The sequence below is a fragment of the Gorilla gorilla genome, chromosome 17 (assembly GCF_029281585.2).
Source record: "Gorilla gorilla gorilla isolate KB3781 chromosome 17, NHGRI_mGorGor1-v2.1_pri, whole genome shotgun sequence".
Taxonomy (NCBI): domain Eukaryota; kingdom Metazoa; phylum Chordata; class Mammalia; order Primates; family Hominidae; genus Gorilla; species Gorilla gorilla.
Genome location: NC_073241.2, coordinates 82,615,094 through 82,632,277, shown reverse-complemented (window position 1 = coordinate 82,632,277; position 17,184 = coordinate 82,615,094). Strand labels below are relative to the sequence as shown.

Genomic DNA, 17,184 nt, shown 5'->3' with positions numbered 1-17,184 from the left:
TGTCAAGGAACAAACAGTTGCCTTCAATAGACGGTACTATTAGACCATTTGATAAATTCACCTACATAATGATATCTATAACATAAATTTCTGTCCTCTAAAGAAGCTTCTAATTTTATAAAATAGACTAGAAGCTCCATGAAGACATATATTGAGACTGTCATTGGTGCTCTTGTCTTTGTTATTAATATTATTCCGGTTTTATTTGCATATTCTTAGGGCCCACAATAGTACCTGAAGCAGGGAAGATGCACACACAAAACAATACTTGAAAAATCTACTAAAACTAAAACTTAACATAAAGAAAACATTAGGTTAATATACAGCATTCAACCACATCAACGAGATGGCAAAGAGATGCTTCCAACATAAGGCCTTTGTCATTCCTTAAGTAGGCTCGTGCTCACTTTGATTTGTTAACATGGTATTGATCTAATTTTGTTCATCTTTTTCACCATTTCATAGGCACTGTTGTTGATTACAGAGGCAGAGGGGTTACAGAGATTTTCTGGGAAATTAAAAAATTAATAGGGAGAGAACTCTGAGAAGAAATGGTTACCTACTCATAACAGCTTATGACTTTCATAATGCTCTTATTTAAAATAAAGTTCTAATCCATTAAAAATGTACTCTTGGCTGGGCGCGGTGGCTCATGCCTGTAATCCCAGCACTTTGGGAGGCCGAGGCGGGCGGATCACAAGGTCAGGAGATCGAGACCATCCTGGCTAACACGGTGAAACCCCGTCTCTACTAAAGATACAAAAAATTAGCTGGGAGTGGTGGTGGGCGCCTGTGGTCCCAGCTACTCAGGAGGCTGAGGCAGGAGAATGGCATTGACCCAGGAGGCAGAGCTTGCAGTGAGCAGAGACCATGCCACTGCACTCCAGCCTGGGCGAAAGAGTGAGACTCCATCTCAAAAAAAAAAAAAAAAATGTACTCTTGTGTTATGTAGAAGTTTAACATCATTTTTCTTTAAAATGAATAAACAATCATGTCAATACTGTCTCCAGTGATTGATTTGAAATATCCTCTGTGATGGTCAGTTATATGTATCAACTTAGGTAGGCTACAGCACCCAGTTATTCAATCCAACACTAACTGAGGTATTACTGTGAAGGTATTTTGTTGATGGGACTAAAGTCCCTATGTAGTTGACTTTAACTAAGAGATATTGCTGTAGTCTATTTGGATGGCCCAGATTCAGTCAGATAAAAGACCTTAAGTGCACAACTGAGGCTGCCCTGAGGCAGAACTTCTGCCCTGCCATGGCTGTGGACTTAGCTTGAGAGCTCCAGCCTGCCCCTCTTAATGGCCTGCCCAGTGATTTTTGAATTGCCTGGCCAGCCATCATAACCACTTAAACCAATTCCTTGCAATACTTTTCTTAGTATGTATTTCCTGCTGGCTCTTTCTTTCTCTGGTGGAAATCTGACTGATATACCTGTTTTAAGTAAAACAAAGTCTGCTAACAACTTGAAGTTATCATTAGAAAGCAATTTAGATCTTTGTGGCTTTAAAGTCTGTTTTATCAGAGATTAGGATTGCAACCCCTGCTTTTTTTTCTTCTTTCTTTCCATTTTCTTGGTAAATATTCCTCCAGCCCTTTATTTTGAGCCTATGTGTGTCTCTGCAAGTGAGATGGGTCTCCTGAATATAGCACATCAATAGGTCTTGACTCTTTATCCAATTTGCCAGTCTGTATATTTTAATTGGGGAATTTAGCCTATTTACATTAAAGGTTAATATTATTATGTGTGAATTTGATCCTGTCATTATGATGCTAGCTGGTTATTTTGCCCATTAGTTGATGCAGTTTCTTCATGGTGTCAATGGTCTTTACAATTCGGTATGTTTTTGCAGTGGCTAGTACCAGTTTTTCCTTTCCATATTTAGTGCTTCCTTCAGGAGCTCTTGTAAGGCAGGCCTGGTGGTGACAAAATCTCTCAGCATTTGCTTGTTTGTAAAGGCTTTTATTTCTTCTTTACTTATGAAACTTAGTTTGGCTGGATATGAAATTCTGGGTTGCCAATTCTTTTCCTTAAGAATGTTGAATATTGGCCCCCACTATTATCGGACTTGCAGTGTTTCTGCAGAGAGATCTGCTATTAGTCCGATGGGCTTCCCTTTGTGGATAACTTGACCTTTCTCTCTGGCTGCCCTTAACATCTTTTCTTTCATTTCAACCTTGGTGAATCTGACCATTATGTATCTTGGGGTTGCTTTTCTCAAAGATCACAAAAAAAAAAAAAAAAACCCAACGAAGAAGGGCATTATATAATGGTAAAGTGATCAATGAAACAAGAAGAGCTAACTATCCTAAATGTATATGCACCCAATACAGGAGCACCCAGATTCATAAAGCAAGTTCTTAGGGACCTACAAAGAGACTTCGACTCCCACTCAATAATAGTGGGAGACTTTAACACCCCACTGTCAATATTAGACAGATCAATGAGACAGAAAAGTAAGAAGGCTATTCAGGACTTGAACTCGGCTCTGGACCAAGAGGACCTAACAGACATCTACAGAACTCTCCACCCCAAATCAACAGAATATACATTCTTTTTAGCACCACATCGCACTTATTCTAAAATTGACCACATAATTGGAGGTAAAAAACTCCTCAGGAAATGCAAAAGAATGAAAATCATAACAAATAGTCTCTTAGACCACAGTGCAATCAAATTAGAACTGAGGATTAAGAAACTCACTCAAAACCACACAACTACATGGAAACTGAACAACCTGCTCCTGAATGCCTACTGGGTAAATAAAGAAATTAAGGCAGATATTAATAAGTTCTTTGAAACCAATGAGAACAAAGACACAACATACTACAATCTCTGGGACCCAGCTAAAGCAGTGTTTGGAGGGAAATTTATAGCACTAAATACCCACAGGAGAAAGCAGGAAAGATCTCAAATCGACACCCTAATATCACAATGAAAAGAACTAGAGAAGCAAGAGTAAACAAATTCAAAAGCTAGCAGAAGACAAGAAATAACTAAGATCAGAGCAGAAATGAAGGAGATAGAGACACGAAAAACCCTTCACAAAAAATCAATGAATCCAGGAGGTGGTTGTTTGAAAAGATTAACAAAATAGACCACTAGCCAGACAAATAAAGAAGAAAAGAGAGAATAATCAAATAGACACAATAAAAGATGATACAGGGGAGATCACCACTGATCCCACAGAAATACAAACTACCGTCAGAGAATACTATAAACACCTCTATGCAAATAAACTAGAAAATCTAGAAGAAATGGATAAATTCCTGGACACATATGCCCCCTGCCCGCGCAAGACTAAACCAGGAAGAAGTCGAATCCCTGAATAGACCAATAGCAAGTTCTGAAATTGATGCAGAAATAGCCTACCAACCAAAAAAAGCCTGGGACCAGATGGATTTATAGCCGAATTCTACCACAGGTAAAACGATGAGCTGGCACCATTCCTTCTGAAACCATTCCAAACAACAGAAAAAGAGGGACTCCTCTCTAACTCATTTTATGAGGCCAGCATCATCCTGATACCAAAACCTGACAGAGACACAACAAAAAAAGTAAATTTCAAGCCGATATCCCTGATGAACATCAATGTGAAAATCCTCAATAAAATACTGGCAAACCGAATCCAGCAGTATATCAAAAAGCTTATCCACCATAATCAAGTTGGCTTCATCCCTGAGATGCAAGGCTGGTACAACATATGCAAATCAATAAACATAATCCATCACACAAACAGAACCACATGATTGTCTCAATATTTTGAGATATTTTGTCACAAAGACAAAACCTACATGATTACCTCCATAGATGCAGAAAAGGCCTTTGATAAAATCCAACACCTTTTCATGCTAAAAACTTTCAATAAACTAGGTATTGATGGAACGTATCTCAAAATAATATGAGCTACTTATGACAGACACACAGCCAATATACTGCATGGGCAAAAGCTGGAAGCATTCCCTTTGAAAGCCGGCACAAGACAAGGATGCCCTCTCTCACCATCCCTATTCAAAATAGTATTGGAAATTCTGGCCAGGGCAATCAGGCAAGACAAAGAAATAAAGGGTATTCAAATAGGAAGAAAGGAAGTCAAATGGTCTCTGTTTGCAGATGACCTAATTGTATATTTAGAAAACCCCATCATCTCAGCCCCAAATTTCCTTAAGCTGTTAAGCAATGTCAGCAAAGTCTCAGGATACAAAATCAATGTGCAAAAATCACAAGCATTCCTATACACCGATAATAGCCTAACCATAAGTGAACTCCCATTCACAATTGCTACAAAGATAATAAAATATCTAGGAATACAACTTACAAGGGATGTGAAGGGCGTCTTCAAGGAGAACTACAAACCATTGCTCAAGGAAATAAGAAAGGACACAAACAAATGGAAAAACATTCCGTGCTCATGGATAGGAAGAATCAATATCATGAAAATAACCATAGTGCCAAAAGTAATTTATAGATTCAATGTTATTCCTGTTAAGCTACCATTGACTTTCTTCACAGAATTAGAAAAAAAAAACTACTTTAAATTTCATATGGATTCAAAAAACAGCCTGCATAGCAAAGATAATCATAAGCAGAAACAATGAAGCTGGAGGCATCAGCCCACCTGACTTCAATCTATACTATAAGCTACAGTAAACAAAACAGCACGGTACTGGTACCAAAACAGATATATAGAGCAAAGGAACAGAACAGAGGCCTCAAAAATAACACCACACATCTACAATCATCTGATCTTTGACAAACTAGAGAAAAACAAGCAATGGGGAAAGGATTATCTATTTAATAAATGATGTTGAGAAAACTGGCTAGCCATATGCAAAAAACTGAAACTAGACCCCTTCCTTACACCTTATATGAAAATTAACTCAAGATGGATTAAAGACTTAAATGTAAGACCTAAAACCATAAAAACCCTAGAAGAAAACCTAGGACATAGGCATGGCCAAAGACTTCATGACTAAAACACCAAAAGCAATGGCAACAAAAGCCAAAATTGACAAATGGGATCTAATTAAACTAAAGAGCTTCTGCACAGCAAAAGAAAGTATTATCAGAGTGAACAGGTAACCTACAGAATGGGAGAAAAATTTTTTTAATCTATCCATCTGACAAAGGTCTAATATCCAGAATCTACAAGGAACTTAAACAAATTTACAAGAAAAAAACCAACAATCCCATCAAAAAGTGGGAAATGGATATGAACAGACAATACTACTACAAAAGAAGACATTCATGTGGCCAAAAAATATATGAAAAAAAAGCTCATCATCACTGGTCATTAGAGAAATGCTAATCAAAACCACAGTGAGATACCATCTCATGTCAGTTAGAATGGTGATCATTAAAAAGTCAGGAAACAACAGATGCTGGAGAGGATGTGGAGAAATAGGAATGCTTTTACACTGTTGGGAGTGTAAATTAGTTCAACCATTGTGGAAGACAGTGTGGCGATTCCTCAAGGATCTAGAAACAGAAATACCATTTGACCCAGCGATCCCATTACTGGGTATATACCCAAAGGATTACAAATCATTCTACTATAAAGACACATGCACATGTATGTTTACTGCAGCACTATTCACAATAGCCAAGACTTGGAACCAATGCAAATGCCCATCAATGATAGACTGCATAAAGAAAATGTGGCACATATACACCATGGAATACTATGCAGCCGTAAAAAGGATGGGTTCATGTCCTTTGCAGGGATATGGATGAAGCTGGAAACCATCATTTTCAGTGAACTAACACAAGAAGAGAAAACCAAACACCACATGTTCTCACTCATAAGTGGGAGTTGAACAATGACAACACATTGACACAGAGAGGGGAACATCATACACCAGGTCCTGTCAGGGAGTGGGGGGCTAGGGGAGGGATAACTTTAGGAGAAATACCTAATGTAGACGATGGGTTAATGGGTGCAGCAAACCACCATGGCATGTGTATACCTATGCAACAAATCTGTACTTTCTGCACATGTATTCCAGAACTTAAATTATAATAATAATAAAAAGAAAGCAGTTTAGAGGCCATCTAGTGTATTGTAAGTATTTCCCCAAAGGGATCTCACCTGGGCCAGGCCATACTATTTATCAGAGTATCCCTTCCAACCATATACAGTAGGGGAGCTCTTCATATCTTCCTTTCTATTACATCTGCAGGGAAGTTTTAGCATCCTGTAGAGATTAGTGCCTCAGGTCACTCTGAAAATCCTGCCAAATGTCTTTGAAGTATTATATTTTATCTTTAAAACACCTTCAACTTTGCTGGGCTGTGGAATCTAACTACAAACACCTAAAAAAGCTAGGTTAATTATTAAAAAAATTTAGATACGTATAGAATCCCATTATTAAAGAAAATCTTCAGTAATATCTAGTCAAATGGCTCATATAATGCTGAATATCTAACAAAGTGTCCCTGTAAATAAAGCAGGAATACTTTTGTTGGATGAGAAATTCACCAATGGAGATAACTCACTTTCAAGTTTTGCTTTTTAGAAAAGTTCTTCCTTAGGTTGCACTGAATCTGATTTACCATAGTATCACTTACAGATAGACTGCACTAGTTTTATCCTAGTGGGATAAAAACAAATTAAGTTTCTCCAAAAGAACATGTTTATCCAAGACTTTGGATTCTAAATTCAGTAACTTTTTTTATCAAAACTTTATCAAGAAAATTTAACTTGTGATCCTTTTTTTATACCCAAGTAAGTGCATGATATAAAGCAGAAGCAGAAATTTTGGCTTTTCAGAGAAGCAGTCTGGACATTACCTTTAGAATTCCAGGTTTCAGGTGGCCCTGCTTCTATGCTGTGATTTGTTTGGGAAAATTTTAGACGTACTGGAGGCTCTTTTAATAGCTATTTCCTACCTAACGTGATTAAGTAATAATACATGCTTCCACTTTATAGTGTTTCTTGTGAGGGTCAAATGAAAAATTGCTTGTAAAAGTGATTTATAAAATCAAGCGTTTCATAGATGTAGTGATAACTGACATTGGTACAGTGATTTCCAGGTTACTTTCTTGATTTTTCAAATACCCTGCGATTTTGGCACAGAATACATGATTGGTCCCATTTTAGAGACATGAATAAGGCTCAGAGAAATTAAGCTAACGTATTATGGTGTTTTAATTAAAACTTGGACTATCCTTGGGTAAAGAATCTTGGCTCTGTTCTGTCTCTTGCTGGGCACCTTCAAAGGCCCACATGCCCTATGCTAGAACCCAAGAGAGACATTAGCAACAAATGTAAAGCACTATGCAGGCATGGAAGAAATATCTATCTATGATCACTACATCAGACTTGAATAATAGGCAGGTAGGGAGGTTAAAATTGATGATTCTATTATTTTTGACAGTGGATCAAGATGAGAAATCAGTAATATCCAAAATTCAGTCTCAAGAATAGTTAATTTGTTCTCTTGCTTAGAAATGCGGCCGGGAGCAGTGGCTCAAGCCTGTAATCCCAGCACTTTGGGAGGCCGAGGCAGGCCAATCACTTGAGGTCAGGAGTTTCAGACCAGCTTGGCCAACATGGTGAAACTCGGTTTCTACTAAAAATACAAAAATTAGCCTGACGTGGTGGCGCACGTCTGTAATCCCAGCTATTTAGGAGGCTGAGGTGGGAGAATCACTTGTACCCGGGACGTGGATGTTGCAGTGAGCCGAGATCATGCTTCTGCACTCAACCCTGGGCCACAGAGCGAGACTCTGTCTTCAAAATAATAATAATAACAATAATAAATAAATAAATATACCCTATTAGAAAAAAGAGTTATCTTCCAGAGTTATACCAACAATAACCACCTCCAAGCAACTTTTGGGAGCCCCAACTCTGATAGCTGATATCAGAAGATCTTTCAATGTTGCTTTCTTTCCTTCCCTCCCTTCCTTCTTTTTCCTTCCTTCCTTTCCTCCCTTCCCTTCCCTCCTTCTTCCCTTCCCTTCCTTCTTTCCTTCCCTCCTCTTCCCTTCCTTTCCTTCCTTCTTCCCTTCCCTCCCTTCTTCCCTTCCCTCCCTTCCTTCTTCCCTTCCCTCCCTTCTTCCCTTTCCTCCTCCTTCCCTTCCTTTCTTCCTCCCTCCTCCCTCCCTCCTCCCTTCCTCTCCCCACTCCCTTCTCCCTTCCCTCCCCTCCCTTTCCCTTCCCTCCCCTCCCCTCCCTTTCCTCCTCTCCCCTCGCTTTCCCTTCCCTCCTCTCCCCTCCCTTTCCGTTCCTCTCTCTCTTTCATTGGAGGTGGAGTAAAGAGAAGGAAGTCTGTAATTAAAGGTTTTTTTTTTTTTTTTTGAGGCAGAGTCTTGCTCTGTCGCCCAGGCTGGAGAGCAGTGGCACAATCTCGGCTCACTGCAAGCTCCGCCTCCCCGGTTCAAGCCATTCTCCCGCCTCAGCCTCCCGAGTAGCTGGGATTACAGGCGCCTGCCACGACGCCCGGCTAATTTTTTGTATTTTTAGTAAAGACGGGGTTTCTCGATCTCCTGACCTCCTGATCTGCCCGCCTCGTCTCTCCCAAAATGCTGGGATTCAGGCTTAAATTACCGCGCCCAGCCAATTAAAAGCTTTTTTTTGTATGTATATTTTGAAAAGCTGTTATCTTAGATCTAGTTCCTGAACTGGGATAATAGGAATATATTTAAAAATTTAAATAATTTGGCCAGGAAAGCTTTTATTTAATCTGTTCTAGAGTTAGTCAGCTCCTCTAGCTGTATGGTAATCTTTTTCTTTTTTTTTTTTTTTTTTTGAGACAGAGTCTGGCTCTGTCGCCCAGGCTGGAGTGCAGTGGCGCAATCTCGGCTCACTGCAAGCTCCACCTCCCGGATTCATGCCATTCTCCTGCCTCAGCCTCCTGAGTAGCCGGGACTACAGACGCCTGCCACCACACCAGGCTAATTTTTTTTTTTTTTTTTGTATTTTTAGCAGAGACAGGGTTTCACCGTGTTAGACAGGATGGTCTCGATCTCTTGACCTCGTGATCCGCCCGCCTCGGCCTCCCAAAGTGCTGGGATTACAGGCATGAGCCACCGCGCCCTACCCACTGTATGGTAATCTTTAAGTTTTACTGTCCATTAGACATCTTTTTCCATCCTTGTGTTTTTCTCCTATCCCTTTTAATACTGATACAATCACGAATGCATTGCCTATGGTGAGAAACACATTATTTACAGTTTAAGAGGTAAGAATATAGGTTTTCTATTCAGGCAGTATTAGCTTTGAATTTTCATTACATTACTTATTAGCTGGTTGACCATGAAAAACCAGGCCTCTTTGTTTACTTCCATGCCCTCATCCATAAAATGGGGATACATAAATAAAAACTGTCATAAAGATTAAAATGGAAAACACACATATAGCTTTTAGCATAGTGAATGATTTGAGTTCAGTAAGTAATAATATGGCTATTATTGTTGTAAATGTTAAACATTGTTTTTAATGTTAATTATCTTTTACAAAGGTATATAACAGCCTTAGTCACTCACAATAAAGTGAACTGAAGATGACAACATGCATAGTGAAAGGAGCACATAATGAGGAGTTAGACAACACACAATTCACCTGGGATCATCTCCTTAAGTAGTGGAGGACCTTAGCCATATCACCCTCCAGACCTCAGTTATTTCTTCTGTAAAATAAGCAGTATGGCCGGGCGCGGTGGCTCACGCCTGTAATCTCAGCACTTTGGGAGGCCAAAGAGAGCGGATCACCTGAGGTCAGGAGTTCGAGACCAGCCTGGCCAACATGGCGAAACCTCGTCTCTACTAAAAATACAAAAAATTAGCTGGGTGTGGTGGTGCATGCCTGTAATCCCAGCTACTGGTGAGGCTGAGGCAGGAGAATCACTTGAACCCGGGAGGCAGAGGTTGCAGTGAGCCGAGATTGCACCATTGCACTCCAGCCTGGGCAATAAGAGTGAAACTCCATCTCAAAAATAAATAAATAAATAAATAAATAAAATAAAATAAAACCAAACCAGTTTGGATGAGACGAATTCTGTGTTTCCTGCTATGTTTGTCAGGATCATAAAGTTCAATCTCATTGTGCGTGTGTGTGTGTCCTAGATGCTTCTAAGTATACCTTTATTGTAAAGATAGTACGGTGTAACTAGCAATGCTTTTCATAGCTGTAAAAAAATCAGTTGTTGAAAGTTGATTATCTCTGCAGGTTTCTATCCTGAATGCTAAGTGTCCTCAAGCTTTGTAATTCTTTTGTTCTATTTCTAATTTTTAGACCTTCTAGCAAGAGATGGCATATTATTCAAACAACACAATTTCCCAGTGTTAGCCCTGTTATAAAATTGCTATGCTATTATTTCAATTTTTCAGTCCATAAACTATCAATGCATCTTTATTATTATGTTTATTATACATTGACCATGAAACACAAGAAAACTCTTAAATTCAATTCAAACAAACTTCCCTGAAGAGCAGTCAAAAATTAAAAACGTTTTAAAATTTAGTTGACGTGGGTTCTCACAATAAACCTGATAACAGTGATTTCAATTCTTGTTATAACTCTGAATTACTTTGTTATTGCAGACGTCTCATTATTCTCATTAAAAAAACACATACACACAAAAAACACCTGTCTAACAAATAGAAGATTGTAAAAAAAAAATTTGAGTATCTACACCTGAATATTTATAACATACAAATGCAGCATTCTGAAATTTCCAATTTTTTAAACAGCCAAATCAATAAATCCATGTATCTTGTAGGCATTAAAATCATAGGATCAAATCCTTTACATTTTACAATACTGTAGATTTATATGGAAAATCAATTACTTCTTCTTACAACAAAGTGTTTAAGTGCTAGATATATCCTGGGGACATGTCTAAACCAAAGCCAATCTACAAGTGTGTAGCGCTCCCTGGTTCCTTAATGTTTTGTAGCATTGAAGACATATATTCCCATAATGTCTAGCAATGCAACAGGTGTTTCTGTAGCCCAGTCACAGAGCAGGGGAGAGGAGGGAAGGATTTTCCAAAGCTATTCAAAAAAATTTTAAGTGTATGATGCTGTTCATTAACTCTTTTTATTGCTTTAGTTCAAATTTAGAAAGAGTATATATATATATATATATATACGTATATATACACATATATATATATATACACACACACACACGTTTGCAGTAAATCTCAGGCATAGTCGCACATATAACTGCTCATATTTTGTTTGCATTCCTAAATGCTTTATTATAACTCATGAAATCAAGATGTAACAATATGAATAAAGCCTACACATTTTGGATCCAAATTCTTACAGCTCTATAAAGATGCAAATGGGCATTTGTGAGCTGTTCCTAATAACTAATTAATTCATCTCACTTTGCTTTTGGCTGGAATGATAATAAACCAGAGTGGTGATGGGTTACCTCATGCTGATTAGAAGCTCTAATTGTCACACATATTTTAGATGAATGAAAATGTAGAACTGAATTATTTATTTTTGAGTAAGTAAAGTTTATTAGAAGATACAATTCAAAATGATTGTCCTTGAGAGGAAAAATTAAAAAAGGAGTCTATAGTAGTTTGAATGGTATCCCCCTAGAATTCATGCATGTCTGAAGGATCAGCATGTGACCTTATTTGGAAATAGGGTCTTTACAGTTATAATTAGTTGATGATCTCAAGATGAAGTCATCCTGGATTTCAAGTGGGCTCTATCTCTAATGTCCTAATTGGAAGAGAAGAGAGGCCAGGCACAGTGTCTTATACCTATAATCCTAGCACTTTGGGAGGCTGTGGAGGGAGAATGACTTGAGGCCAGGAGTTTGAGACCAGCCTGGGCAACAAAGCAAGACCTTGTCTCTACGAAAAATTTAAAAAATTAGCTGGGTGTGGTGAAACACACCTACAGTCCCAGCTGCTTGGTAGGCCGAGGCAGGAGGATCACGAGTCCAGAAGGTCAAGTCTGCAGTAAACTATGATCATGTCACGGTACTCCAGCCTGGGTAAGAGAGCAAAACCCTGTCTCAAAAAAAACAAAACAAATAAAAAAGGAAGAGGAGAGAACACAGAGAGGAAAGTATAAAAAGATGGAGGCAGAGATTAGAGCAATGCATCTAACAAGCCAAGGAAGACCAGGCACTGCCAGTAACCCCAGCAGTTAGGAGAGACTTGTGGGATGGGTTCTTCCTCAGAGCCTACAGAGGGAGCTGAACCTACCAACACCTTAATGTCAGACTTCTGGCCTCCTGAACTATGAGAATAAATGCCTATTCTTTCAAGTTACGAAATTCGTGGTATTTTGTTTTGGGTCTCTGCTGGTGAGAAAGCTAATAGTTGCTGTACTGTGTTTTTTCAACGATTTTACCTTAAACAGAGGGAAAGTCCTAAATGTGTTATTTAGGGAGTCAGAATCTTGGTTTGAAAATACTAAACTGAATGTGTTAACTTCCGTTTGCCAAAATAACTCATAAGGACTAAGCAATTAACTCCAGCAAATTCTACTGGCCATGAGGCTACTATTCTTCATTTGTTTTCTGGACCACTGCTTTCTAAGCCATTCAGATGATGTTGAGTTAGCATTAGTGGGAAGAAATCTTCAATTTTTGAAAGCAAAAATTGTAATATTTTTAACTTATTGTTTTTCATTTTGCATATGCAATTAAAAATACATATCATATTGTTGTTACCAAGTAAGCAATATTCACGATCAACAATTTGAGATATATATTATTCTAAATATTTTTATGTGAATGCTTTTTTTAGTAAATACGAGCTCTTGTACTAATACTGACTTAAAACTGAGGTATTTGCTTACTATGTTTTAAATAATCATAATTTACATATGATTTAACATTTTTACACTATTTCATTTAAATTAGATATATAGTATTCCAAGATACAACTGTGTCTGAATTTTCTAGGTAACTTCCTATAGTTGGATATTTAGGTTTTCAAAAACACCATTAGCTATTAAAATAATATGACAATATGCATCTAGCTAAAAACTTTGCAAAAATATGATTGCTTCCTAGGATAAACTCTTAGAATTTGGAAACCTGGGTTATATCTTTATGAAAAGAAAATTATATGTACAGACATACATCCACATACACATGTATATACCTCTGTATAAAATACATATATATATGTATATACATTGCTTTCCAGAAGGGTTATAGACATTTTCTGTCCCACAAGCAGTATATGAGAGTTTACATTTCTCATATGCTTTCCAGAATGGGATGCCCTCATTTATTTTTATCTTTATTACTTTAATCAAAGGAAAATGCTAACTCATTTTTATTTTAATTTGCATTTCTCTATTTACTAATGAGATTGAACATTTTATCATCTTTATTGGCTGCGTATAGTTCTGTGAATTGAACATCCAATCATTAGCTTTTTTATTGGAATATTAATCCTTTAGTTAATTATTTTATAGTAAGAAATTAATTTTATATTCTCAATGTTTATCATTTGAGAAGCAAAAGCAATGATGATAAAGTTTTGAGGCTTCAAATCTCTATGTCTGGAAGAGCTTGGATTAAATTATCCTTAGTGTATCTTCTACTCTAATATTAAATCTTAGAATCCATACTAAAATATTTTTAGCAAGATTTTTCAATTTTGGTGATTTCTCTCAAAGTAAAAGTCATATTGTACCAAATATCCTAATGAACACATGTTCCTCACTTTGATTATTTTTACCATTTTCCCCATTATTTTGTCAGGGGAAAAAGAAAAACACAGGATATCAGCTTTTCAAAATCTTTTAAAATGTTATGGTAAATGTTAAACTTTCTGTTAGATTCAACCATTCCGTGCCTCAGAGATTTTGTCCATATTTAAAACATGATTTTTGGCAATCTACTTCGGAAGTGCTCTGGCCATTATGCTAAAATTATATAGGCATAAAAGACAACCTGAGAGAAAAGAAGAAAAAATAAATAAACAAGTTACTTTCAAGTCTCTGAGTGTAGGCTGAACAAGAAGCTTATGATGTGTGTGAGTCATGATTTCAAATGGAAATTGGCTGAGTATCTGGCGTAGAGAAAAGGAATACATAAGGGATTACTTTCTTTTTTCTCACTTGCAATGGTAGTTTACCTCATCTATAAATTGTAAGTCATGTGCTTTATGGTTTGTATGTCGTCCTGACCCAGTTTATGTGCCACTTCAGAGTCGCTCAACTTCATCTACCCAGCTGTGTCGTGAGCCACTCTATATGCTTTGCTTGCCAAGTTTCTGGCAGTAGCTCAAGATATTCCTAGGTTTGAAAAGCCCTGAGCTCTGATCATACCCTAGGCCAAGCCACCATCACATAAAATGCTGATTGACAAAAAGACACCTATGTGTCTGCAGAGTCATCAGAAGCTCTGGCTTCACTGGGGACTGCCTGGGAGGTGCAGAGTAATCAGTAAGCTGTTGGTGAACTCAACCAGTGAGAAACAAGAGAGCAACTGCTCACACCTTCTATCCATGGACTGTGAGATAGTTCATGTGGCTTCTCAAGAGACACCCAGGAGACCGAGCAAGTGCTGTGTTCGCCCCGAAGTTGTGGCCACCACAGATGGATAATGTACGACCATTATCTGTTTTCTCTTCTTCCCTGGATTGCTTTCCTTGTTCTCTCCTTCTTGTTTTCCTGAACTTATAACTTTAAAGGTATTACGTTGAAAGCCTTGCCTCATTCTGTTTTCTAGGAACCTGAGCTGTTGTGAATTAAAGGTTGTAGTTATTAAATACACGATTATTTTATAAAATTTAAAAAAATATATTCTTTACATGCAAACTGGGTCCAGTTTTCATAGAGAAGTTTGATCTACTCTGAATTCTATCAATATTGCTGCATAAGTGAATTTACTTTATATTGGCAGAAGGTAGAATAATCTCTCTCTTTATTTTACAATCTACCCTTTTCTTCAGTTTTCAACCCATTCTCACCCCTGAATATTGGTAGAGGGGAATCAAAGTGATTGAAATTGGAACAATTTCATTAGATGACTTTTAAAAGTTACTGGTTAAAATGTTAAGTTTTTAGATAACAGATGCTTTTGTTGAATCAGCAATGCTGAGAAACTAGTATGAATAAAAATTTTATGATACATGTATTAAGACGATGATCCAGAGACAAATATATAGTGAAAACATTATAGAGAATGTAAAGTTAAAAATATAAAGGTTGTTCTTGTTCCAGCCAATAGATGTCACCTGCCAGGATGCCAGGAAGAAAGTCAATGTTCCTTTGGAGTGAGACTATATTTTATTCCTAAAGCATTTAATTCATCAAAACCTTGCAAGTCTACACCATGTGAACACTGACCTGTGAATAGGTACCAGAGGTTGTTTGGCTCCAGTGTTTCCATCTCACCCCTGCGGGTCGTCTTTCTGTGTCGAATTTTATAGCCGGTAATAAATCCATTTTGTGTTCCTGATGGAGGAGGCAGCCAGCTAACTTTGATACTCTGTAAAATAATAGATGTAAATTAAAACATTGAAGAAAGGAAGGACAATGGGACAGGGTCAAAGAAGTAACCCAAACATAAGTGTGAAGAAAGCAGAGAAGCAAGAAGTGTTAGCGATTGCCACTTAGAGACAAATTAAATTCGTTCTTATAATCTGACAGCATTCTTATTTGTCTGGTTTTAACAAAAATACACATTTCCTTTGATTGATTGAATGCATTATCACCTCTCCTTTGCATACGCTGCTAAAATGACAGTAAAATATTCTAAATGGTATAAAGCCATAAAACAATAGAGAATAAGGCTATATTGCATGAGAGATGTCAACTAATATTTGGAAGGTGCAAATTGGAGGGAGCTATGGTGGATTAGTCTGTTCTCACACTGCTAATTAAAGACATACTTGAGACTGGGTAATTTATAAAGAAAAAGAGGTTTAATGGACTCACAGTTCCACATAGCTGAGAAGCCTCACAATCATGGCAGAGGGCAAAGAAGCAAAGACATGTCTTACATGGCAGCAGGCAAGGGAACGTGTGTAGGGGAACTCCCCTTTATAAAACTATCAGATCTCGTGAGACTTATTTACTATCATGAGAACAGCACAGGAAAGACCTGCCCCCGTGATTCAATTACCTCCCAACGGGTCCCTCCCATGACAGGTAGGAATTATGGGAGCTACAATTCAAGATGAGATTTAGGTGGGGACACAGCCAAACCATATCATAGGGTGACTGAGCCAAAGAAGAGAGCCAGAAAACTAAATACCTTCTTAAGAGACAGTAACAAAAAAGCAAGGCAATGAAAAGCACAACAAAAGTCAGGGATTCCTAGACATTGTTCCTGCTTATATAACTTGGAAGGTAGGACTTCCAAGCATAGTCCTGAAAGAGGGGAAGGACTGAAAGTTATTCAGATCAGGTTTCTACCTATACCCAGTAAAACCAGGCTACTAACCCTCCCTGACCTTGGAGGTGTTGGTAGCTTTATCCTCTGGGGATATTCAACTCGGAGGCCAAAGATTCAGAGATATTAAACACAGGAGAGAACAGGGATATAGGCAAGAGTAAGTAAATCAAAGATATGAGCTACCCATGTCTTCTTCCTTCATATGATACCTACAGCAATGGCAACCAGGTATATGCTTCTTGGGTAGAATATCATATAATCCTTCTCTAGAGAAAATTATTATCTTTGCCCTAGAGAAAAAAAAAAACAGTCATATCCCTGATCAATTCCCCAACAATGAGGCTCCTACTGATATGGACAGGAGACAGGGAAATATTGGGTAAAAGAAGGTGGTTCTCTGGCAAAAGGCCCCACCCTCAAGCCTGGAAACCCACAGCCCTAAATGGGAACAGTCATTCCTGTTTTCACACCCAAATGTTGCCTTTTGGCCTGCCGTATCCCCCTGTCCTGTACCCATATTAACCCAAAACCCCAGGCTCCACAAGCAAATGAGCAGACTAGCAGAAGAGGAGAGGAACAGAAGAGCAGTGCGGCAGAAAAGAAGAGAAGAGAAGGAGCATCTGAACATCGAGAGGAGTTCAGCTGGGGATAGTCGGGTAGGAGATCAGCCATGGAACCACCAAACTCCAGGGGAAGATCATCTTCCCACTCCACCCCCTTTCTAGCTTCCCATCCATCCTGCTGAGAGCCACCTCCATCTGGCAATAAAATCCCCCACATTTACCATCCTTCAATTTGTTCATATGACCTGATTCTTCCTGGATGCTGGACAAGAACCCA

General features: G+C 38.1%; 1 protein-coding gene across 3 annotated transcripts in view; it reads right to left on the bottom strand.

The window, feature by feature from the left end:
• DCC (DCC netrin 1 receptor) overlaps positions 1–17,184 on the bottom strand; it is a 1,206,401-nt gene that overhangs the window by 216,012 nt on the left and 973,205 nt on the right. For all 3 annotated transcript variants that reach the window (XM_019014295.4, XM_019014296.4, XM_055367978.2), the window contains exon 13: positions 15,294–15,435. In XM_019014295.4, coding sequence (XP_018869840.3) covers positions 15,294–15,435 — 142 coding nt within the window. The remainder of the gene's footprint in view (positions 1–15,293; positions 15,436–17,184) is intronic.